Genomic DNA, 23,845 nt, shown 5'->3' on the forward strand with positions numbered 1-23,845 from the left:
CTAAGGGAATAAATACTGATAGAAGTGAGTAATCTAACAGATAACAGAGTCATTTGTAAACTTTGCTTGTTCAATAGGAAAAATTGCATTGTTTTATTTTGCACTTTTTAACCTGCAAAAAGGTTAACATTTTTTCATGCTTACTAGTCATTTGTATTTACTGTTTGAATTGTTGGTAGTATTTTTTACCTGCAATGTTAAGACTTTCTCTTATAAGGTTCATAGACAACAACCAAGAGAAATAATCCTATGCCTAGAACATATGTTGGGTGTGTGTGTGTTACCATATAGAAATTCAAACAATTTTATTTGGTCAAATCTACCATTTTTTTTATTTTGATTTTTTTAGTTTCTATTGAGACTTGAAATGGACCTGCAAGGGTAGTTCCTGAGCTTGTTTGGATCTCCCCTTGCCCCTTACCTTTAGCACATCTGAAGCTTTCCAGCCCGTCCAGAGTCTCTCACCTCCGAGGAGCCACCTGGAGGCTCAACCCACGTCTGTCTCCTCTACCTGAGAGTCCATCCTGTGGGTTTCAGACCTGAGCCCCAAGCCTTACCTCATATTAGCTTTGATTCCTCCTAGAGACATCATTGCTTCTGTTGCTGCCAAAAGGCTTTGTTTTCATTTTCTAAAATAATTTCCTCCCATCAGGAGGTAGATGCTGACAATTTTATGTCCACATAAAGAAATTAAGTACTTTTGGGCAAAGTATGAACACTTTCATGATTTAAAAGCATCATTCCAACAGTGCTTCATCAGATGAAGCGAGGTCTAACCTGGGGGAAAGAACAAGGCCTTAACTGCATTTTTTTCTGGAATTAAACTGTTCTCCTTATTTTGCTTATTTCTCTTCTGAATGCAACATTTTGAATGTTGAAGAAAATGTTGAAATTATTATTAAATTAAAACATGGCATTTTTTGGTGTGTGACTGTTGTTCCCTTTTAGGTTAAAGAAGAAATGAAAATCCTTACCCAAGACAAAGGTGTGAACTCTTTCAAGATGTTTATGGCCTATAAGGACCTGTACATGGTGAGGGATGAGGAGCTGTACGCTGCCTTCTCTCAGTGCAAGGAAATTGGAGCGATTGCTCTGGTCCACGCTGAAAATGGAGACCTGATTGCAGAGGTAAGCATTTTTATCTCAGAGCTTTGCCACAAATGAAATGGCCGTGACTTAAGCTGAAGACAGTTGGACCCAAGTAAGTGAAATCATTCTATGCATTGGAAGAATGGAAATTCAGAAACTAATGTTGTGTGGCTTGGAAATACTTGACTCGGTTTATTTAAGTCTGTGCTCTTTTTTATTCAGGTGATATATGTATTGGAATGAAGATTTCCCTTTTTCAAGTCTGCTATTTAAAATTGTCAACTCAAGCCGACCAGATCTCAAACATGTTTCTCAAATACTTTGTGTATCCCAGCACTTTCTTTCTCTTTCTTTCTTTCTTTCTTTCTTTCTTTCTTTCTTTCTTCTTTCTTTCTTTCTTTCTTTCTTTCTTTCTTTCTTTCTTTCTTTCTTTCTTTCTTTCTTTCTTTCTTTTCTTCTTTCTTCTTTCTTCTTTCTTTCTTCTTTTAGTAGCTCTGCCTGCTGGTTCAGAATGCCAGAGTATGGAATGAGCAGGATCTGATGACTTAAGCAGTGTATTAAGTGCTGTTTAAAGCCTCACTCTTTTCAGAAACTGGGTATTAAAATGTGCTCTGGAGGTATTTATTTCTCATGTGAGTTCCATTTTTAATGCCCAAAGGGTATATCATCTGCAAGATTTAAAAAGCTGTCTCTTACCCTTTATATTAGCTGACTTCTTTTTCTCCCTAGGCTCCGCTCACTTTAAAGTCAGGGAAAGTGAGGCTGGGTGGTCAGGAGACAATCAGGGATCACGAGAAGCAAGCATGAGTGTAAACTCAAGCAGACCAAAGTTCAAATTGGATGTTCCCGCTTCCTAGCTGTGACACCGGGCCAGTTATTTTGCCACTCGGAGTGTTGACTTCCTGCTTTTTTTGTAAGCAAGAAATAACATTTTGGAGTGGAAAAATGTCTGGTCCAATATCGTTCAGTGGGTGGGGTGGTGAAGACTATGATTCAATTAAAAACACAGCTGCTTATGTAATATGAGTCACTTCAACAGTATTGGGAGTTCAAATATTTGGTTTTTATAAAACCAAAGCTAGTAACCAAAGCTAGTAATAAGAATGTGATTAGAGGGCAGCCCTGGTGGTGCAGCGGTTTAGCGCCGCCTGCAGCCCAGGGTGTGATCCTGGAGACCCAGGATCGAGTCCCATGTTGGGCTCCCTGCATGGAGCCTGCTTCTCCCTCTGCCTGTTTCTCTGCCTCTCTCTGTCTCTCATGAATAAATAAATAAAATCTTTAAAAAAAAGAATGTGATTAGAATTAACCTCATATCTTTTCAGCTTTTCTTTTTTTTCTTTTTAAAGATTTTTTTTTATTTTTAAAATTTTTATTTATTTATGATAGTCACACAGAGAGAAAGAGAGGCAGAGACATAGGCAGAGGGAGAAGCAGGCTCCATGCACTGGGAGCCCGATGTGGGACTCGATCCCGGGTTTCCAGGATCGCGCCCTGGGCCAAAGGCAGGCACCAAACCACTGCGCCACCCAGGGTTCCCCTTTTTAAAGATTTTTATCCATTTATTCGTGAGAGACGCACACACACACACACACACACACACACACAGAGAGAGAGAGAGAGAGAGAGAGGCAGAGACATAGGCAGAGGGAGAAGCAGGCTCCATGCAGGGAGCCTGATGTGGGACTTGATCCTGGGACCCGGGAATCATGCCCTGAGCCGAAGGCAGATGCTCAACTGCTGAGCCACCCATGTGTCCTTCTTTTTCAGCTTTTCAATCAAAATAATTTAATTGTGAAATATACGTATGAAAACCTAACATATACTAAGTGTCATGTTCATGTGGCAAAATTCTGTTTGTTAAATACACACACAGACACACACACACACACACACACACACACACACCCCTCTGCACCTAACAGATCTGAAAGCTTGGCCATGTATTTAATTTACAATAAGATAATGGTACTTGTCAGTAAACCTTCCTTGCACATGTGTCGGTTCCCACTGTCTTTGTAGGGAGCAAAGAAGATGCTGGCTTTGGGGATAACAGGGCCAGAGGGCCATGAGCTGTGCCGCCCTGAAGCAGTGGAGGCAGAGGCCACGCTGAGAGCCATCACCATAGCCAGCGCCGTGAACTGCCCTCTCTATGTCGTGCACGTGATGAGCAAGTCTGCAGCCAAGGTCATAGCGGATGCAAGGAGAGATGGTAATTCCTGAGCGAGAAGCTCACCTGTAGCTCAATGTTAGCTGAAGAGTGAAGTAAATCGGCCACAGCTCCGGCTTTGCTTATGAGAAGGTCACACATGAATTTCTGCAGCTTGTCTTCCTCATTTTTATTAACATCCTGACTGTTTTCTTGCACCCTCTGCATGTCTAGTTTTACCCTCCTTTTCTGCTCATCTTCATGACTGCTTAGGTTATTTCTCCACCATCCTGGAAACCTCAAGACATTTCCTTCAGCCACAGGTACCCCACTCTTTAATCTGCAGCCCACTTTTTAATCTGATGGCTAAAAGCAAACTCTCCGGTTAGCTAAAGAAACTTACCTGTCTCTTAGGCATCTCCACTGTTCCTCCTAGTACCTGAATCAGGATGGTACATAGTAGATGCTCAACAAATTTCTTTCAAATTGAATTGATTTTTGGGATACCTTCTTGAGTATTAGAGCCATTAAAGCACTTATCCAAATAGTATTTTTATGACAATTATTTTAATATTTTAAAACCAAAGCCCTTCCCACCACATATAATAGACACTCCTAGGATGTGCTAGTAGCTTCTATCGTATCATCTCATGTTTAAAAGCCAGGAAGTCAGAAATAATCTTATAAATCATCGTGGCTCTTTGTTTTCTTTTTAAACAGAAACTGGCTGAATTTTTAAAATATGGATTATAAAAATTATGAAAATAGATTTGGCATTCTTTAATTGACATTAAAATTAATTTTGTCAAAATTTGCTTCTTGTTGCATGAATGTTCAATAGGGATTTTGTGTGTTTTAAAAATGTAATCCATTGACATATTGTGTTAGGACTAAACTCAGTTTCACACAGGAGCCAATAAGGTCTTACTATCAACTATTTCTGGTTACTTCTCCCAGGGAGAAGTATTATTATCCCCAGTAATATAATTTCAGTGTCAAAGAGCACAGCACTTCAAAAAGAAAATACTGACTTTCTGCCACCAGGTGGCTCTGTTGCCAACTCTATGGAATTGGTCGCTCTGTAATTACTTGCTTTGTAAATGATGTACCATGTCCTATACAGCCTGTCAGTCAGGTCCATAATGTCAGAATATAATTTAAGAAATAGCACAGTCAGCAGAAACGGGCAATCTTAACCCACATCAAGCTACGATTTTGACAGTTCTGTCAAGAAAAAGTTTGTTGATCTGAGGTATTAATTTTTTACTGGGATAGAATTCCATTAGGCGCAGGGTAAAAGTCTAGAGAAGGTTTTGGAGCAAATCATGGGCAGAAAACTATTGAATATGGACATTTAAATTTTATTTTATTTTGGAATATGTAAAGCATTTACATGGTCCAAAAGTCAAGATTATATATATGTATTTTATTTATTTATTTATTTATTTATTTATTTATTTATGACTATATATTTAAAAAAATATTCTCAGAGAAGTCCTACTTTCTTCGCTGGCAACTCATCCTACACTCCATTACTAATTATTTTTATTAATTTATTACTGACCTATCTTTATAGTGTTTCTCTTTATGAAAAAACGTATGCCTATTCTTATTTGTCTTTCTTTCCTACTTGAAACGTAAAATAGTATACCTCATATTCTGTATCTTGCTTTTTTTTCCTACTTGAAAATATGTCCTGAAGGTCAGCTTATGTTAGGTATAGAGAATTTTCTTCATTCTTTCCTACAGGTGCAGAGTATGCTGCTGTATTTGTTCAACTTGTCCCCTACTGTTGGACACCTAGGCTGTTTTCAATCTTCAGCTCTTGCATATAAAACCACAGTGATGGCCTTATACATATGCTGTGTTATGCAAAATATGTATTAGTTTTCTGTTGCTACTGTAACAGATTGCCACAAACTCAGTGGCTTAAGACAACACAAATGTATTCTCTTACAGTTCTGAATGTCAGAAGTCTAACACACATCTTACTGGGCTAACACCAAGTTGTCAGCCATGCTTATCCTTTTCCTTGAGGCTCTAGGTGGACAATCCCTTTCCTTGCATTTTCTAGCTTCTAGAGACCAACCATGTTCCTTGGTTCTTATTCCCTTGCTCCATGTCCAAAGCTGCAGTGGTGGATGGGGAACATTGCATTATTCTACTCTCTTCTCCTGCCCCTCTCTTCTATTTTAAGGGCTCTCAGATTACATTGAGCCTACCCTGTTAATCCAGGGGAAAGTCCTTATCTCAAGTTCTTAACTTATCACATCCATGAAGTCTTTTTTGCCACATAGGAGAACGTATTAACAACTTATGGGGATGAGGACGTGGATGTCTGGGCACCATTATTCTGCCTGCCACAGGAGAGGATCCTCAGAGTAAAGTGAGACTGTTGGTTCAAAGGCTAAATGCATACATCCTTTTTGGATATTGCTAATCTCTTTCCAAAGGATTGTAAATATGAAATATTTAAAATGTCAACCCAAATATTCTGGTGGAGTCAGACCTACTGGGGTAACACTTGTGAAAATGCTCTAATGTACAACCATCAGAGGCAGCAGAGGTCCAGAATAAATTGGCAAAAGAGGTTTCCTACACCTGGCATATGAACTCTCACATGTGATCAAGCAGAAAACCCAAAGGCATAGGGGGTGGGATGGGCATAAATAATGCCAAACTGTTCACATGGTGAATGCCTTTTACTCATTTATAATCTAACAAATTTTTAAAATCTAACATAAAAGAGCAATCTATTCATTGTTATAGCAATCAATCTATTCATTGTTATCATATTTAAATAAGAAATAATTTAGCCTTAGAAATTTATGATATAAACACATGCTATCTGTAAATATCTTTGCCAGCCCATTCTGTCATCAGGGCCTCACCATCAGAGTGTGGTCCCTAGAATGCAGCACTAGCATCCCCCGAGAGCTCATTAGAAATGCAGAGCCTTGGACCCCATCCCAGACACATTGAATCAGAATCTGCACTTATAACTAGAATCCCAGGTGATTCATATGCATATTAAAGTTTGAGAATCACTGTTCCAGGAAGCACAAAAGGGATCCAATTATTAATTCTATATTATAGTAGCCTAGCAATACAATGCTACTAAATTTGATATTATTGTTGAATTGCCAGCTATCTACCCAGAAGAGAGCAGCATGAGCATTAATAGTAATATAACAACAACATTATTTGTTGAGTACTTCATATGTGCCTGGCACATATTTTAATATGTCTCATGTCATTTCCTGTTTTACTATATATTTTGTAATTAGTGCAATTTAATATATATTATTTTTTAAATTGTCATAACAATGCTTAAGCCAAGTTTTATCAGTTTTGTGACTGATAAAACTGAAGCTTGGAAAAGTTTGATAAATTAAGCCCCACCTGCCCAAAGACGTTACCAGCAGACACACTCAGAAACCCAAACTGAGTTGACTGGTGAATTGTTCTGCCAAAGCCACTGTGTAAAGTCTAGAAGGGAATCCCAATTCCTTAAACACATAGACACAAACCTAGGGAATCAAGAAACTCACACACACACACACACACATACACAAAATCAGATAAATATGATACCACCAGAGGAAACTAATCAAGCCCCAGTAACTGACCTTAACAAAATGGAGACCTATGAACTGCCAAAGAATTCAGAATAATCCTCTTAAAGAAGTTTAGTGTACTACAAGCAACAGACAACTACATGAAATTAGGAAAAAGAGGCATGAACAAAATGAGAAGTTTGACAAGGAAGTAGTTACCATCAACAAACAAAACCACAAAAATCTTTGAGTTAAAAAGTACAGTAATTGACCTGAGGAATTAAATAGAGAATTTCACAAGTAGACTCAACTATGCAGAAGAGTCAACGACCAGAAGGATAGAACATTTACCCGTTCAGAATACTAAAAAGGAAAAAGAATGGGAAGAGTGAAGAAAACCTACAGGAATTATGAAACACAATGGAAAAAGGAATTCCAGGAGAAGAGAAAGAGAAAGGGACAAAAAGTATATTTAAAACAAGATCAGCTGAAAACACCCCAAACCTGGGGAAAAGAAATGGACATCCACATCCATTTCTTGCTGAGTCAATTTTCATCTTTTTTTTTTTTTTTTAAGTCTTGGTCCTTCTTTTTGTGTCGTTTATTTTTTTGTCCAAGGGTCATAATCCTGCACTGCCTGTGTTCATGACTGGACAGTTCAGATGGGGAGTGTAGGGAGCGGGTGTGTATGTCCGCTGCTACTGTACAGGTCTGTTTCCTGAGCAGCTCCTGACCTGAAGGTGAGTCTGACAGTGAGCTCTATGAAGGGGAGTGGGGCATGGTCCCTGGTGAGCTTCCATTGAAAGTGTGGGGCTTCACTCTGCAGTATCGATTTCACCTCAGGAAGCTCTGTTCCTCAGGCAAAGGTGGGGAGATGCTAACTGCCCTTCCCACCCTCAGAAAAGTGCTCATCATGACTTCCTCTACTTTGAGTTCAGCCTGTAGTTCTACTTCTCTCCCTCTACTTCCTTGTCTTCCTAAAATCTACCCAAATTTCTAGTCAGCCATGGTCCCTCCTTCCTTCTCCAAGCAGCTGTGGGTCTTGCCCATGTTTCATATATCTTTACCAGGGTCTTGATGTGAACCAAGAAGAAAGAGATGGAAATGTTCGCTAGGCCCAGCAACTTTAAGTTGAAGCCTGAGGTTTCCCTTTGTTCATACCTTGATGTTTTCTTTTAGCACTTGTGAGGAAAAACAAAACAAAACAAAACAAAAAGCAGGGTAGAGGAAAGAAAATAAAAACTTCATGTGCAAGCCATTGAAATCGGAGTTGCTTCTGACAGTTTGCAAGGAATTTAAATTTCATGCTTATTTCTAGTCTTAGTTCATCTAAATTGAGTAACTAGAACTAGGTTAGTGCTTATCCTTCATGTGAAAAGCCTCTTTTGCAAAAATGAGGTAAGGGAACCAGAAGGCTGTCCCTAGAACACTATCCTTTTTTCTTCTGGAAGCAAAATCTGCCTCTCTTGCTCCATACCCCACGTGTAAAGTTGGACAAACCAGCTATATTTGTGTCACATATAGAAGTTCCCATCTGCCCAGCCCCAGACCGCATTCACTCACCAGTCATGTCTTTGTCCAAATAGTGTATGTGTCGACATGTGTCATTGGCTTTAGTGACACTTTTTTATTTTGGTTTGAGTAGCTTTGGTTATATATGTTCCTTTTCTCTGCATATTGGCATCTGGAATTATTAATGACCTTTCAAAAAATGTATCACTTACCTCTCCCTCCTGTTCCACTAGTACTTGTATGCACATGGATTCGCTGTTTTTCTGGTGCTTTATTTAGATTGGTGGTGACTCCTCTCAGAACTTACTTGATGCTCTATTTGGTGTACATCTGTTATAATTTGTCTCACAACTATGACTGAAATTTTTAATGCTTTTTTTTTAGGTTCTAGTTTAACTTGTCTTAATGATGTTCAGCTCTATTTCATATCCATATTCCTGTCTTTAAGGTATAAATAGGATTCTCATCTGAACTTATTAAGAAAATGTTTTCTTTGTATTTCTCACACACAAAGAAAACCAAATTATTAGACACCAAACATCTATTAGGCACTATGCTCTAGGCATTGGATTTGCAGAGGTGATTAAGTTAATTTTGATCCTCAAGTAACCTAGAGTGAACTGAGCTATATTGTGGTTGGGTATTTTTGTTTGTTTGATATGATTTGGTTTTGGTTTTCCTTACTGTTTCCTTTACTTTCCAGGCTTACTGCTGCAAAATAGAAACTTCTGTTACAGAGAGGTTTTAGATGTCTTATTTTACAGTTTATTAAACTGTGCCTCCCTCCTCCCTCACCATGTTCCTCTTATGTTTTAAAAGATGGGGAGAAAGGTCCACATAGGGGTCCCTCTCTCTATGTGTGGTTGTGTTGACCATTATTTGTTAGAGCTGAACGAGAGTAAGTCAAATTTTGTTATCCCCAGCATGATGAACTGATGCTTAGTAACCACTGCTGTTCCTAAGAAAGGATCAACAACACAGCTGAGTCAAGGTGGATCTGAATCTTAGACTTTCTTTTTCTGTATGTGAACATCTGAACACTCTCTTGTCCTTTAAATTTAGAACAAGCTGATTTACTTTATGTCTAATTGCAAAGCAGTTGAAAACTGGACATTTTAAAACATTTTTTAAAACGAATTGTGTAACCATAAAGAAAGTAACATTTATGGATCCTGTTTGCTGCTGTAACAAAGTACCATAGACTGAGCAGTTTAAACAACAGAAATGAATTTTCATAAAGTATCAGAGAACCAAAGACCAAACTGTTGGCAGAGTTTGTTCTTTCTGAGGGTAGTGAAGGAAGGATGTATTCCAGACCTCTCTCCTTGGTTTGTAGATGACAATCTTCTCCCTGTGTCTTCACCTTGTCCTCCCCCTGTATGTGTGTCCTTCTAAACTTCCTCTTCTTAGAAGGGCTCCACTCATATTTGATTAGGGCTTACCCTAATGACCTCATTTTAACTTAATTACCTTTATAAAGGACCCTCCAAATACAGTCACTGAGATACTGTGGGTTAGAACTTTAACATTTGAATTTTGGCAAGGAACATAATTCAGCCCATAACATGAAGTGAACCCAGAGTCTCAAGATGCTAGGTACTTTCATATGCACTAATTTATTTGATTCTCATAAAATTGCCACTCTAGAGAGACACTGTGACCCCACCTCATAGATGAGAAAAACCAAGACTAAGAGCAATGACTCATCTTGCAATGTCACTAACTGAAAAGTAGCAAAATCAGGATTTGAATCTGAATCTATGTGATCTCTATTTTGCTGCTTCTCTGTATTTTCCTTCTTAATCATTTCCTTTCTTTGTAAATGTAATATATTGAACCAAAACAGAGCCCAGGAAGGCTCTACTCTATCTTTCTAGCTAAGAAAAATTGTTTTTATAGATGTGTTTGGCTTTTTGTTGGTAGCCAATGCTTCCACTCCTGGGTACTCATGCCACCTTCTCTGCATTTTTCAACCCTTTATAACAGATCTTGGGAGTTGATCAAGTGCAACGTGCAAATCTAGACAAGGTGTGAACATCTGCTCTATCACTTTCATCTAATAAATGGGTCAGAGGGAATTTAGATTGCTTTGACATGTTTCATTACTTGGCAATCTTCAGAATCTCTCAGAGGGAGAACTCCCCTAAGTGAGAGATAGCATCGTAAGTGCTGTCTTTTTTTGGTTCGGGGCCAAACAATGGAGAATGAAGGAGAGAACCTGTATGGGTAGACAGGATACAATGTGAACCTTGCTGAGACAGTAGGTAGAGGTTAATGATGGCGATGTTCTATCTCCTGAGAGTTGTTAAAACCATCTGGTCTCAAATGTAATCAGGTGAGTACCAGACTAGGACAGATATAGCACTTTTCATTACCAACCTGCTAAGCGTAGTAAATGAAACCAGTAAGTGAAATTGGAAAATTGCTCAGCCACATCCACAAATGGCTTGTGGTTGAATAAAACGTTTAAAAATACATATTCTTTACCAAGAAATTAAGAATGAAGCTTTTCCTAGTACCATAATGTGTATGTATAATATGATATCAAAATACTAGGGTTCTAATTCTACTGTACCACTTACTACCTATGTGACTTGGGCAAATGAGTTAGTGTCATTGAGTGTCAGTTTCTTTATCTGTCAGACCAGCATGAGGGATGCCATGAAGGTCAAATGAGATACATGACCTTCAAACTATATTTGCAAACTATAGAGCGCTATATGTATGTTGGATATTTTTATTATTACTTTATTTTTGGCCCAAATCTAATAAAGTCCGCAATTTTGCTGAATTATCCCGTCTGATTCTCCAGTTTATGGCTTACCTAGGCCTCTTGTTTTCTTTCTCTTTTTTACTTCTTGAATACTATCTATTTTTTTAAAATATCTTAGAACCATTGTGAAATAGGAGGAAAAGTAGTTAGGAATTTTTACCCTTTATTTAAAAATTTTATTTTATTTTATTTTATTTTTTTTTTGGGGGGTATTTAAAAATTTTAAAGTATATTTATAGATGCTTAATGGGGAGACAGTTGAAAACAGCCCAATTAATGAAGAGCTTGTTGTATAGACCAAAATTGTGGCCTGTCACATTTTAAAGGTGCTGATGCCTTCCAAGGAGATTACATGTCATCTTGTTTCAAAATGGTCCTGGCAGACTCATGGTAGATGCTGACGCTTTTAATTTTTCTGAGAGCTATTAAAATTGTAGAACTTTGGAACTGTATTCCCATCTCACCTTGATGGGCCAAATGATTGAATAGAGCATGTGATAGGAATCTTTCCTGTATGATAAAGCACCATGGAAAATCCTGAGTTGGCAGCTTGTAAGGTGATTACAGATCAAGTCTCTGAGTTTTTCATCATCTGCGCATCTGTATGTTCTCTTGGGATAGGAAGGTCTCTTCATACCCACAAATCAGACATCTGGTCCATCCTGTTATCTCTCCAGGAAATAGTATGTTACCTCTTAGTTCACATTAAAAAGGATTGCTTCTTGTCCTATACACCAGAAGAAATACTAATGGTATTTCCTTCTTTCTGGAAGAAGTAAGAAACAAGGGAGATGGGATTTAGTGCAGAAAAAAAGAGAAAGAGAGAGAGAGAGAGAAATGGAAGTGAGGGATCTTAGCAGTATCTATGTTCTTAGGAGGTAACTTTTATTGACCATAATACTTGGTTACTCAATAAGCAGGGTTTGGTAGGCTTCAGTAAGCCTTATGTCATGATTTGCAAGAGGAAAGTGGCTGGTTTGGAGAAGAAATGATCTGTGAGAGAGTGCTATATTCCAGTTGAATATGACATAGGCAGCTAGTGGCCATCTGCTGTTAGCACCCTCTGATGAAATGAGTTAATTTCAATTCTCTATCAGGATTTTCACTGAAATCCACTGTCTGATGGGCCAGAGCAAGCTATTTTGATGTGCCAGTATCTCTTTACCCTGTGTACACCTCTAGGACTGCTTGGGCATGATCAGCTTGATGCCAGTGTATCTATTATTCCAACAAATGCTAATCAGAGATAGGATTTTGATTTTAAATTCAAATTCACTATGCACTATTAGCTTTTCTAACATTGTGTGCTCTTGATGGCCTCATTTGCATGATTTTTAAAATGCATTTTTGGCTAGAACTTTATTATCTGAGTGTTCTTTTATTTAACATAAGTTTTTGGAGGAGTTTTTTTTTTTTCTTTCTTAAGGGTGTGAAGAGATTTCTTAATCTCTCTGCAACAGAGATATACCATGGTTGAACTCCATATGACCACGTGATAATCGTTATTAGGATAGTATTGCATAGAAGTTAGAACCACTGAAGTAAAAAATGCCTGGATTCAGATCCTACTTCCTCAACTCCATCTATGTTATGTTGAGTGCATATAATGAACCTGTACAGAAGTTATTTAACCCCATCATCTTTACCCTCATCTTTTAATGGAGATAATAATGTCATTTGCCTGGTAGGGTTTTTGAGATAACTTCATTAGAACAGCGCATATATCAGCCAGCATTGTCTAGATTATGCTGCAGTAACAGATAAATCTAAAATATCAATGGTTTACAACAGAGATTTATTTCATTCCTACTCATGTCCATAGTGGGTTGGCTCTACCTTGGTTCCATATTCTCTTCATCCTGAGACACAACTGAAGAAGAAGCCTGTGATAGTCTAAGGACAGAAGGAAAACATTGTGGCTTTAACAGCTTTTGCTTAGAAGCAGCACATGTTACTTCCATTCATATTTAATTTGTCAAAGTAAGCCATATGGTCAAGTCTCGTATCAGTTCATGGGTATAGTCATCTACTGCAACATGCAATGCACATTGACTGAAACATAATAGGTGCTCAATAAGCAGTAATTTTAATTTTTAAGTCCTGCTCATAAAAGGTAAATAATAGTTTGAGATTCCTATCATCTTTTGCTAGCATAGAGAAGACTAATATTTATGTGTTTGTCAGATGGTTCTCTTAAGAGCAAATGAAGGGACTGAGTGCTTCCTTTGAAATTTCCAGGGAAAGTGGTCTATGGAGAACCCATAGCAGCAAGTCTCGGCACAGATGGCACTCACTACTGGCATAAAGAGTGGCACCATGCAGCCCACCATGTTATGGGCCCACCCCTGAGACCAGACCCTTCAACACCGGACTTTCTCATGAATCTATTGGCTAAGTAATAATTTAGCAGATGATTGTGAAGTGTTTTGCCAAAATAAGGTATTCTATGAGTCTCATGTTTGAGCATAGAACATCTTGTCCTACTATCTGACCTTTCATTGACCTCCACTGTTCTGTTCTTGAGGTGATAAATAGGCTATGGGGAGGTCCTCAACTGAGACCAAAAAAGCAGTGGCTTAATTATGATATGGTGTCAAAATAACCCCCACACTCAGAGAAATCAGATAATGTTTACTGAAATTTTACTCTCTTCTAATTTTTCCTCACCTTTTCTATCATTTATTGCCTAGAACCAGGTCTCTTGATTTTGCTTTGTTCTTATCATCTCCATATTCTTGTATATTCCTCTGTGCTGATATAACCCAAGAAACAGATGTGCCTGTATACATACAACATATTTTGATCTAGGGAAGAGACACTGTAAGGATGAAAGGCAAAATCCTGCCCTCAGGTAGGTTATCCCCAGGAAAAGCCATCCAAACTATTTTCAGAGATGCTACTTTCTGGGAAGTTATGATTACTTTTCTTGAGAAATACATCATTCCTGGACATCCCAACACTCCCCAAATACCAGGCCCAAGTTAACAAAGAGATTTTCACAACATTGATCAAGAGTTCATTTACCCTTTTCTTTCAGCCTCCTTCATTCTTCACATGTCTACATCTCCAAGATTATTCACCAGTCAAAACAGGATATCTGTTGTTGGTGACATGAACATCCTCAGTCAGTGTCACATCTCTGCTCATCACAACATTGCCATTTGAACAGGAGCTGCCTCTGTTCATGTGGATCACTGAGCTTCATCTTTGTGTAGTGCTCTACTCACAAAGAATTTTCTTTTTTTTTTTTTCACAAAGAATTTTCATTTACATTATTGCCAGTGATCCTAAAATAATTATCATTGAGTGCAGAACATCATTAACTTCTAGATAAGACTGAGCATTGGACAAACTCATAATCACAGAACCATCCAGTGACGGAGCCTAGATCCAGTTTTTCTGACCTGAGCATGATCCTGCATCACACTTCTTACAAAAATATTATTTTCCAAGGTGCTTCCGAAAATAGAGATGGGTATGGGTGAAATATGTACTTGAGAAATCCACTCATTCTCCATTACAGTTTTCTGACATTCAATTGAGAGGAGCATCAGGAGGAAAGGAAAAGTTCTGGTAGTTTCCTCCTGACATCTTTTATTTACTCATCCCACACTCTCATGTGTTCTTCTTTGTCAGTGGTGATCTAACCACAACAGGAACTGACCACTGCACTTTCAACACCTGCCAGAAAGCTCTTGGAAAAGATGATTTCACTAAGATTCCCAATGGGGTGAACGGTGTTGAGGACCGGATGTCAGTAATATGGGAAAAAGGCGTGGTGAGTTTCACAGGATCTAGTTTGTTTTGATGAACAGTTTAGCCAGGATCTGTCTCATTTCAGGACCAGAGTAACATAAACCTTCATAGAAAAGCTTTTTGACTGTTTTTATTAGAGACTGGGAATGCAACACCATGACCATTGCCACCCCATTCCCCAGGATAATAATAAGAAATCATTTTCAACTCTGCCTAATTTAGTTTAGAAGATGCATTGCATCATTATGCAGACATTAGGAGGTAAATTTAGATTGGGTTCCAAGAGGAATACTCTCTAAGTCTATGAAACATTATAGCCCTTCTACTTCATTTCTTGTGTCTTTTAATTCCCAGTTGGAATGATTAAAAATACGTGAAGGATTTTTATTATGTTCATATCTCCTTTTCATGAAATTTTTGTAGATGTCCCCTTTTTGAGGACCTTTGAACATCATATTTTTGAAACTGCTATACCAAGGCACATAAATAATAATAATCCAAAGTCTAGCAAAAGAGATTTTTTTAAATGTCCATGATTTAAAAATTTCTCCCTGAGCATGGAGTAGAATCAAGGGGCTAAATATTCATGTGTTAACCTGTCCATCCACTTGACATGTGCAGTTGCACGGATCAGTGGGGAGAATTGCCTGGTCAGACCTGGGGCCACCATTTTCATGCCATCCTCACCCATTTCTCAGAAACCCTCCCTTAGATGACATGTTACTTATCTTACACTTCAGAATCCCCTCCACATACCATTCCTTCTAACTCTAATCATTTACCAGTTCTTGCCATTTGTATTTCTAACATTTCTTTTTATATCCATGCTCATATTTACTACTCTAGTTTGAGTCCTGTCTTTTGTTTGGATCACTGCAGTAGTCTCACAGCTGGTGCCCCTGCTGCCAGTTTCTCACTTGCTACAGCCTATGCTATACTCTAGTACTAGTGCTGCCTTCCAAAAACAAAGGACAATCCATGCTACTTTCTTCTTTACAACCCTTTATTATTCTCCATTATTTACAGGATGATAGTTGAACAATTAATTTACATGTAAGGATCTTCAAAACATCTCTCTCTATATAGCCCTATCTTTTGCTAAACATCCTTTCAGCCCTTTTTACCTCTACCCTAACCCTAATCATTCCCAAATTACTCTTCTTCTCTTTCTCTTTGCTTAGATTTTCTTGCTAAAAGTTCAACCTTTTTCTCTGAACTTGTGCTATTGAAAAATGAGTATGTTCATTACAGCAAACTTTCGTAATATACCAAGTGTAGAAATGACTTTAAAGTCATTGAATATTTCTTAATAATGTACAGGAAACTGCTATTTTATGAAAGATTCAGATGGTTTACTCATAGGAATATTACTCTCAGGATGTAGTTTTTAATCATTTTGTGAGACATGGACACACTGATGATTAAATAAACCTTAAGGATGTTCCTGACCATATAAATGTACATAGGGATAATCTCCCAACATTTAAAAAAAACCATATTGTTTCAGAGAGACCACATTTATCCAAAGTTTGCCCATATGAAAATACCTTGTAATAAACTGTCCGAGATTACTGGTTCATGTACAGTTTGATAGCCACAAAATTTAATCTCTTGAGTTGATTTTTCCTCTTTCTAAAAGTGTTGTCATCTATTTTAGAGGTCTCTCTTATTTTAACTCTATAATATTCTGCCTATTATCTACATGATCATCTCATAAATCCTAGGTCTGCAGTAAGTAAGCCAGATCATAAATGTAGTAGGTGGTAGTCAACTCTAAACAAAAATTGAAAATCCTCTTGCCAACATTCACCTGTTGTCTGTGTGATTCTAGGAAGGATGGGGAAAATTAGTGAGAGGTGGCAGTTAAGCCTAGGTTTTTAAAAAGTTATCTTCAAGCTTCCATTTATTACATCATCCCCATCATTATAAGGATAGTTTAAGACTTACAAGCATCCACAGATGTGTTTGGCTCCACCAATATAAGAAATTAGATGCAGTTCTGTTTGGTTCTAAGAGATACGAGTTTTGCACTTTTATTGATAGGAGATTTTTTAATGACCAAGTATATGGTCATTAAAACAAATGCATTTTCTTTCTTGAATTGTTTTACAGCATAGTGGTAAAATGGATGAAAACCGGTTTGTGGCAGTTACCAGCACAAATGCAGCTAAAGTCTTTAATCTCTATCCAAGAAAGGGAAGAATAGCAGTGGGATCAGATGCAGATATTGTGATTTGGGACCCAAAAGCCACAAGGTAAGTCTGAGTTCTTATGTTCCTTAGCTTCTCCATGGAGAAAAAGCACTAACTTTCAAATAAATTATTTATTGGCCTCCACCAGACACTTCTTATTAGTTGATTTATTTAGCCTATTTTTGAGCCTGTGCACAAGATAAGAGTCCTGATGTACAAATGTTCCTTTGTTTTTCTTGGCACAGAGGATGCAAAAGTTGTGTTGCTTTACGGTTTCCTTGAGATGCATTTGTATGTAAAACCCATATGAATTTACCACTTTAGCAGTAAGCTTGGCAGACACCTGAGTTCACAAGGAGGAAAGGTATAGAGCAATGAAGAAAATAGGAGACTTACTTTGAAAAGGGCTGACTTGAAAACTCAAAATAATTACAGCCTTTTTAAAGCTTTCAGATAGAAAAATTCCAGCACAAAGGATGTCACTTTGAGTTAGCCAAATTTTCCAGTTGAGTTCATCTTGAGCTTATCATTCCCAGTAGACTCCAGCTTTTTTGTTTCCGATTTCCATAATTCTATGTTAATATTGCAGATTTGGCAATTTCCACCAACTCAGGAAAGCATTCAATAGAAGTTGAAGCTCTGGTAATTTCTCCTTCTAAAATATTAGCACAGACAACACCTGCATCCCAATTTGTGTCTTCCATAATCTTTGCATTTGTACTGCAGAAAGTCCCACATACCTTATTGTTGTCTGTGTGTGTGAGCACATGTGTAGACAGGGATACATAAGACCTTCCACTTCTACTGAATTGGAATTATACTAAGCAATATAAACTCTATAGTTTCTTGGAGGTGTTATTGTCACAAAGGCAACCTCCACTGAAATGCTCCTAGGCTACCTCTAGGGAACTGAAGACTGAAAAAAAGCACTAGAGCTACCGTCCATTGCTATAAGCTTAAAAATAAGCCCTGGATATTCCCATAGAAAATGCTTATCTTTTGTAGTTTAACACTTCCTGGGCATTCATTGTCTCAACCCAGGCACCAGTTCACGTTGTGGACAGTCCATAGTCACTGCCAGCAGCCCTCCATGAACATGTACCAGCTTGATGCTGGCTTGAGGTCATGCAACACAGTACATGGTGATTTGAAAATCTTGTTTAGGGATCCCTGGGTGGCGCAGCGGTTTGGCGCCTGCCTTTGGCCCAGGGCGCGATCCTGGAGACCCGGGATCGAATCCCACATCAGGCTCCCAGTGCATGGAGCCTGCTTCTCCCTCTGCCTGTGTCTCTGCCTCTCTCTCTCTCTCTCTCTCTCTCTCTCTCTCTCTGTGACTATCATAAATAAATAAAAATTAAAAAAAAAAAAAAAAAAGAAAATCTTGTTTACATAAATGTCCTCTAAGATAGCAATAAGGGACAACCCAGGGTCTTTGTTATGATGTTAATGAGGAACTATTGCTCATGGAAGGACTAAATATCTGATTGTCAAACCATGGAGGCCTCTCTCCCTGAAAAAGAAATGAAGACAAATAGAACCAAATTCAGGGCAGCTTCTGTACTAGACTAGAAAAATTGTGCTTGGGAAGGCGAAGGAAAAAAAAATTACTTGGATTTGGATTAGTTTGTGGATGAATTGAACATGCTATGTTTAGAGAGTTCCTGATATTTTAAATATCACTCTACTTATGCTGTTGCGCACCCAGCAGGGGCCTGCCCAGCATCATTTCTGCTGTGATTCAAACAATTTAGGCTGCTGCAAGTACTGGGACAGATAGATCTTTTGAAATAATTTGTGGCTTAAGGAGATGAGGATTCTTAATCAGAAAACCTCAGAAATTTCAAAAGGGAGAAAGCATGCAGAAAAAATATTCGTGAAAAATGGTGTTTTTGGAGCATTGCATCTGGGAGAGTCCTGATAATTATTAGCAATCATTTGCATTTGTACCATTCTCAGTGTTTTAAAAACTGCTTTGATTTCTGAAACATGACTTACTTATCAAGGAGGTCCACTTACAGTGATGGGAAGACCAAAGCACAATGGCATCTGTGATCGGTTGATACAAGATCCGTTGATCCGGTGTTTCTGACTGCAAACTTTTATGTTTTTCATGAGATTTGGTACCATGCTATCTCCTGATACCAAAGCAAAGCACTTTATACTGTCCTTGCTTGGGCATGTTCTGTTTCTTCTTTCATTCAAATGGACCAGGCACAAAAAGACTCTTTGGATTTGATTCTATTCTCTGCTACTCCTTTTCAAAGATGAGGGAGAAATGAAAATAGTCAATTGAGTGATCCAGCCTTGTTCCTAATAGCGTGAAGAGCCATGGGAGGTCATTCCCTGTGTTCTTCTTTTTAACCCTACGCCTGGCATCTGCAGCAACATTCACCTGAAGCTGTTTTCATTTGTGGGGGTGACATCAGCTCAGGGGTAAAGCATTGTCTTCCAAAGACAGCTGGACAAAGAGAAATGACCTGAACCTAGGGGTGTGAATAATTCACTTACTTTATTTCCACATATATTGTTGTGTGGGGAATATTTATAGGCTGTGATTATTTCTCTTTGAGTCATGTTTTTAGACGATATAAATTTAGAGCACTTTCGCACAAGTTCGAGTTGCTGATTTCTGTAACATTGTTTTGCCCTTCCTTTCCTATTCAGTTTTTGCAGAAGAGCACATAGTGATCCAGATGTTTACTTCTTATTTTTTCAGAGCTATCTATTACCTGCCTCGTGTCCCTCATTTCTAATCTAAGAATAACTAATCTAAGGTCAAACTAAAAAGTTTCTATCTGTCTTTCTCTGATCAATTCTCTAGTATTTCTTAAATGATACTTGTCCTTCACTTTATAGCAATCATGATAGCAGATAATTAAATATTTGCATTTTCTTATATGTGACTTTGGGGATAAAGATACGCATTGACGTTTAATTATTAGCACTATGTCTTCTTTACCTACCTCTGCTTATCGTGTCTGCTTTGCTTTGAGGGCTAAATGAAGACAGCACAGCCTGAGTACCTGCTGTGTTGGTTCTGGGTCCCAGCTCCATCGGTGCTCAGCTGGGGACCCAGGCAGGTCAGTTAGGCTGAGTAGCCCCTCTCTCATATGTAAAAGTGAGATTATTCATAATTGTTATGCCTACCTCATCATATGAAAGAATTTGTGTGAAAATGTGTTATAAACTAAGACAGTGTTCCCCAGAGACAAGATTATGTATTGTTCTGGTTACTTCCTATTTTCTAGTAGGGCTGGTGTCATTCTTTGTTAGCCATCTTCATTTTTAGTTATCCTCAGCTGTTTGCCTGAGGTGTCCAGGGAGGCTGATGAGCCAGAGGCTTCTATTTTTCTGACCCTCAGATTCTTTAAAAAAAAAAAAAAACGAGACCTCTGTTTTTCTTTTCTTTTCTACCGTCCTTTTGAAAAATGGAGAAATATTCTCTTTACTTGGCAGAATATATTGAAAGGATCTAGCCCCCTTCGGATTTCTGTGACTTCTTCTGCATCTCGCTTCTTCAACCCTTAAAGAATTTTCTCTACACCACCCTCAGGATGTTTTGCACTATCATGATTCATCCTTTTCAATGTGAAAATTGCAGAGTGTGGGAAACAGGAGAGAAGGGGCAGTTGGAGAGGAGACTTCATAGAATAATGAATCTGGAAGAATATTTGAATAAGAAGAAAATGTGTTTATTATGCTTCTTATCAAAAGAGAGAATTTTGTGGAAACTGTCTGCAAATTCTTTATCTAGGTCGATCATAGCTGCAGCTTTCTTTATTCTTGGCCTGGTTGTTATGAGAAAGTTGCTGGCTGTTCCTGACCAAAATTTATGCTGATGACCTCGGTGAGGACCTTTCTGAGGCACGACAATATTTTTAGCTTTCTCCAGCTGCCCATCCACCCAGAGCCTCCCGCTGGCCTTCGCCACTGCGTCGCTGCTGTGGGAGTCTGCCTCTACCCACCTTGCACACGGGGCTCTGCTGGCTGCCGCACACCCACTTCCAGCACCAGACCACTGTCTTTACTCACTGACTTCGTCTCTCATTAACGTTCTTGAAGTTGAATCCGGTTTTTAAAATAGACCTATTATTTCAGAATACTTTTAGATTTACTCAAAGATTGCAAAGATAGTACAGAGCTCCCCTATATGCCACACTCAGTTTTTATTATTATTCCTGTGGTAGATTTGTTGTTATTAATAAACCAATATTGAAATGTTACTATTAACTAGAGTCCAACTTTATTGAGACTTCCTTAGGTATTTTATTTTATTTTATTTTATTTTATTTTATTTTATTTTATTTTATTGATTTTAGAGAAAGGGAGAGAGATTGTAAGCACCCACAGCAGGGAGGAGCAGAGGGGAAGAGAGAAGAAGGGGGAGAGAATCTTTGGCAGACTTTACAAAGAGCATAGAGCTAGACCCAGGGGCTTGATCTCATGACCCTGAGATCATGACCTGAGCTGAAACCAAGAGTCAGTGGCTTAACCGGCTAAGCCACCCAGGCACTCCAAGGTTTCCTTAGTGTTTACTAATATTCTCTTTCCTGTTCGGAATCCCATCTAGGACACCACATGGCATTCAGTCATCATGTTTCTCTAGGCTCCAGTGGTCTGTGAATTTCTCTGACTTTCTTCGTTTCTGATGACCCTGAAAGTTTTGAGGAGTACTAGTCAGGCATGTTGGTAGAATGTCTCTCTGTTATGATTTTTCTGATATTTTCCTCATTATTATCCTGGGGTTATGGATTTAGGGAGGAAGACCATAGAGGTAGTGCCATTTTCATCCTATCCTTCCAAGGATCTATGCTATCAACACGACTTATCACTGCCGATAATGACCTAGATCAGCTGGCTGAGGTAGAGCTTATCAGCTTTCTTCACTGTACAGTGCACTCATTTTCTCCTTTTCCAGATTATACTTTTTAGAAAGAAGCCACTGTGTACAGCCCACACTTAGGGAGTGGGGAATTATGCCCTAGGTCTATGTTTTAATTGATTCTACATCTTCAGGGCCTGGCCAGTTCAGCACAGCATAGAAGCACAATGAATGTTGAATGGGTGAGCAAGAAGGACCCTCCACAGTACATGTAGGAGTCATGTGACTAAGAAATGTCAGCAAGCACATTATATGCTTAAAGTTGCTGAGAGCAAATCTTAAATAGTCTCACCACAAAAAAAGAAATGGTGATTTTGTGACATGATGGCTTTATGGTAATGATTTTAGACTATGTAAATCTATCAAATCACCTTAAATTTCCCCTATTTGTCAATTATATCTTAATGAGGCTGGTGAAAAATAAAGAAATGGCATGACAGAAAATTGGAAATACTATATTCAGCAGCAGTTACAGAGAGAGGAAAAGTAAGAAGCCTAGCATCTCCTCACCTTATGCTTTTAACTTATTGCAAGTTGTCAATAAATGATTTTTGAAAGAATGAATCAAGATGAATGTAAGTCGAAAGGATTTTCCAAAGAGAGAAGGAAGAACTGCTCCTCTGCTCTTATTTTCTTTGTGTTTTCTTAAATTTTGAGATTGGGGAAGAATGAGCTTTTTAAGCAGCTCTTCTAGAGAAGAAAAGGAAGCAAATAGAGTTGCCTTCCTGTGAGCCTTCCTTCAAGTGGTTACTCAGCATGGGAGCACTGAGGTGAACACTGTGTGAGAGCCAGGCCTCACCTTTAGGAAGCTGACAGGAAGCAGGAGAGGAGATATAATGGCAAATACAAATATAATATCAGTCTTAGGAGGAATGTGTTAAGAATAGCCATGAGAGGCAGGAGCAAGATGCCACCAAAGTTCAAAGAAAATCATTCTCACCTTAGCACTGTCATTGGCGTAGGACCACATGGGAGGGGAGAGTAAATGGGGCTTCTGGCTCTGAGTGTCAAGGCTAAAATACGAAGGCAAGATAAACCAAGGGTCTGGGTGGAAAAGAACCAAGGCCAGGGATTACATGAGAGAACAGGTTCAGGCTGTGGAAGGAAGCGGGATGGTGAGAACGTCATGGGCTGCCTCTCTATAATTTTACTTTTGTTTATGGTGGACAGAGGCAATTTTATTTTTATTTTTTTATTTTTTATTTTTTTTAAATTTTTATTTATTTATGATAGTCACAGAGAGAGAGAGAGAGAGGCAGAGACACAGGCAGAGGGAGAAGCAGGTTCCATGCACCGGGAGCCCGACGTGGGATTCGATCCCGGGTCTCCAGGATCGCGCCCCGGGCCAAAGGCAGGCGCCAAACCGCTGCGCCACCCAGGGATCCCAAGAGGCAATTTTAAACAGAGCTCATCTAGTGGAAAAAAACATCGTTTGATCAGATGAACATATCTATAGGATGTTTTTTTTTAAATTACTTTTATTTTACCTACCTGGTTTTGATATATAGCTGAAGGTTGGTGATGTGAGGGCTTTCCATCTGACCACACCGTCAGAGGTTGGCCAAAATTTTCCTTTGAAATTTCCCAAAAGGTTTTAGCAAAACAATTGCTCAATTGACTAGTTAGTATCTCAAATGAGAGCAACATGCATTTCACCGCAGACCCTGAAGGGGGCGCCCACAGCCCACACTGAGACCCAACCGGGCGATTTGAGGTACTGGTTATGCAAGCAAAAGCCAGCCTCTGGAGAATGGATGTGTTTGCTAATAATTTTTGGCTTCATGGTACATAGATGTTTCCCTCTTTTTCTAAATTCTCATTATTTATTAATGGCATGTAGAAGTAAGTATGCTTGCAACACAATCTGTTACCTTAAAAATGGGCTGCATTATGGTTACTGAGGGCGACTAGAGCCAAGAAAAAGCAGTGCAGCCATGC

At 38.6% G+C, this 23,845-nt stretch overlaps 1 protein-coding gene across 5 annotated transcripts in view; it reads left to right on the forward strand.

The window, feature by feature from the left end:
* Positions 1 to 23,845, forward strand: part of DPYS (dihydropyrimidinase) — an 80,242-nt gene that overhangs the window by 18,420 nt on the left and 37,977 nt on the right. For all 5 annotated transcript variants that reach the window (XR_005990019.1, XM_041769686.1, XM_041769687.1 and 2 more), the window contains exons 3-7: positions 949 to 1,128; positions 3,109 to 3,298; positions 13,316 to 13,472; positions 14,714 to 14,855; positions 16,946 to 17,088. Coding sequence is in view for 4 of the 5 variants with exons in the window: in XM_041769686.1 (XP_041625620.1) it covers positions 949 to 1,128; positions 3,109 to 3,298; positions 13,316 to 13,472; positions 14,714 to 14,855; positions 16,946 to 17,088 (812 nt within the window). In the remaining variant the exon portion in view is untranslated. The remainder of the gene's footprint in view (positions 1 to 948; positions 1,129 to 3,108; positions 3,299 to 13,315; positions 13,473 to 14,713; positions 14,856 to 16,945; positions 17,089 to 23,845) is intronic.

This window comes from Vulpes lagopus, chromosome 9 (genome assembly GCF_018345385.1).
Source record: "Vulpes lagopus strain Blue_001 chromosome 9, ASM1834538v1, whole genome shotgun sequence".
NCBI lineage: Eukaryota > Metazoa > Chordata > Mammalia > Carnivora > Canidae > Vulpes > Vulpes lagopus.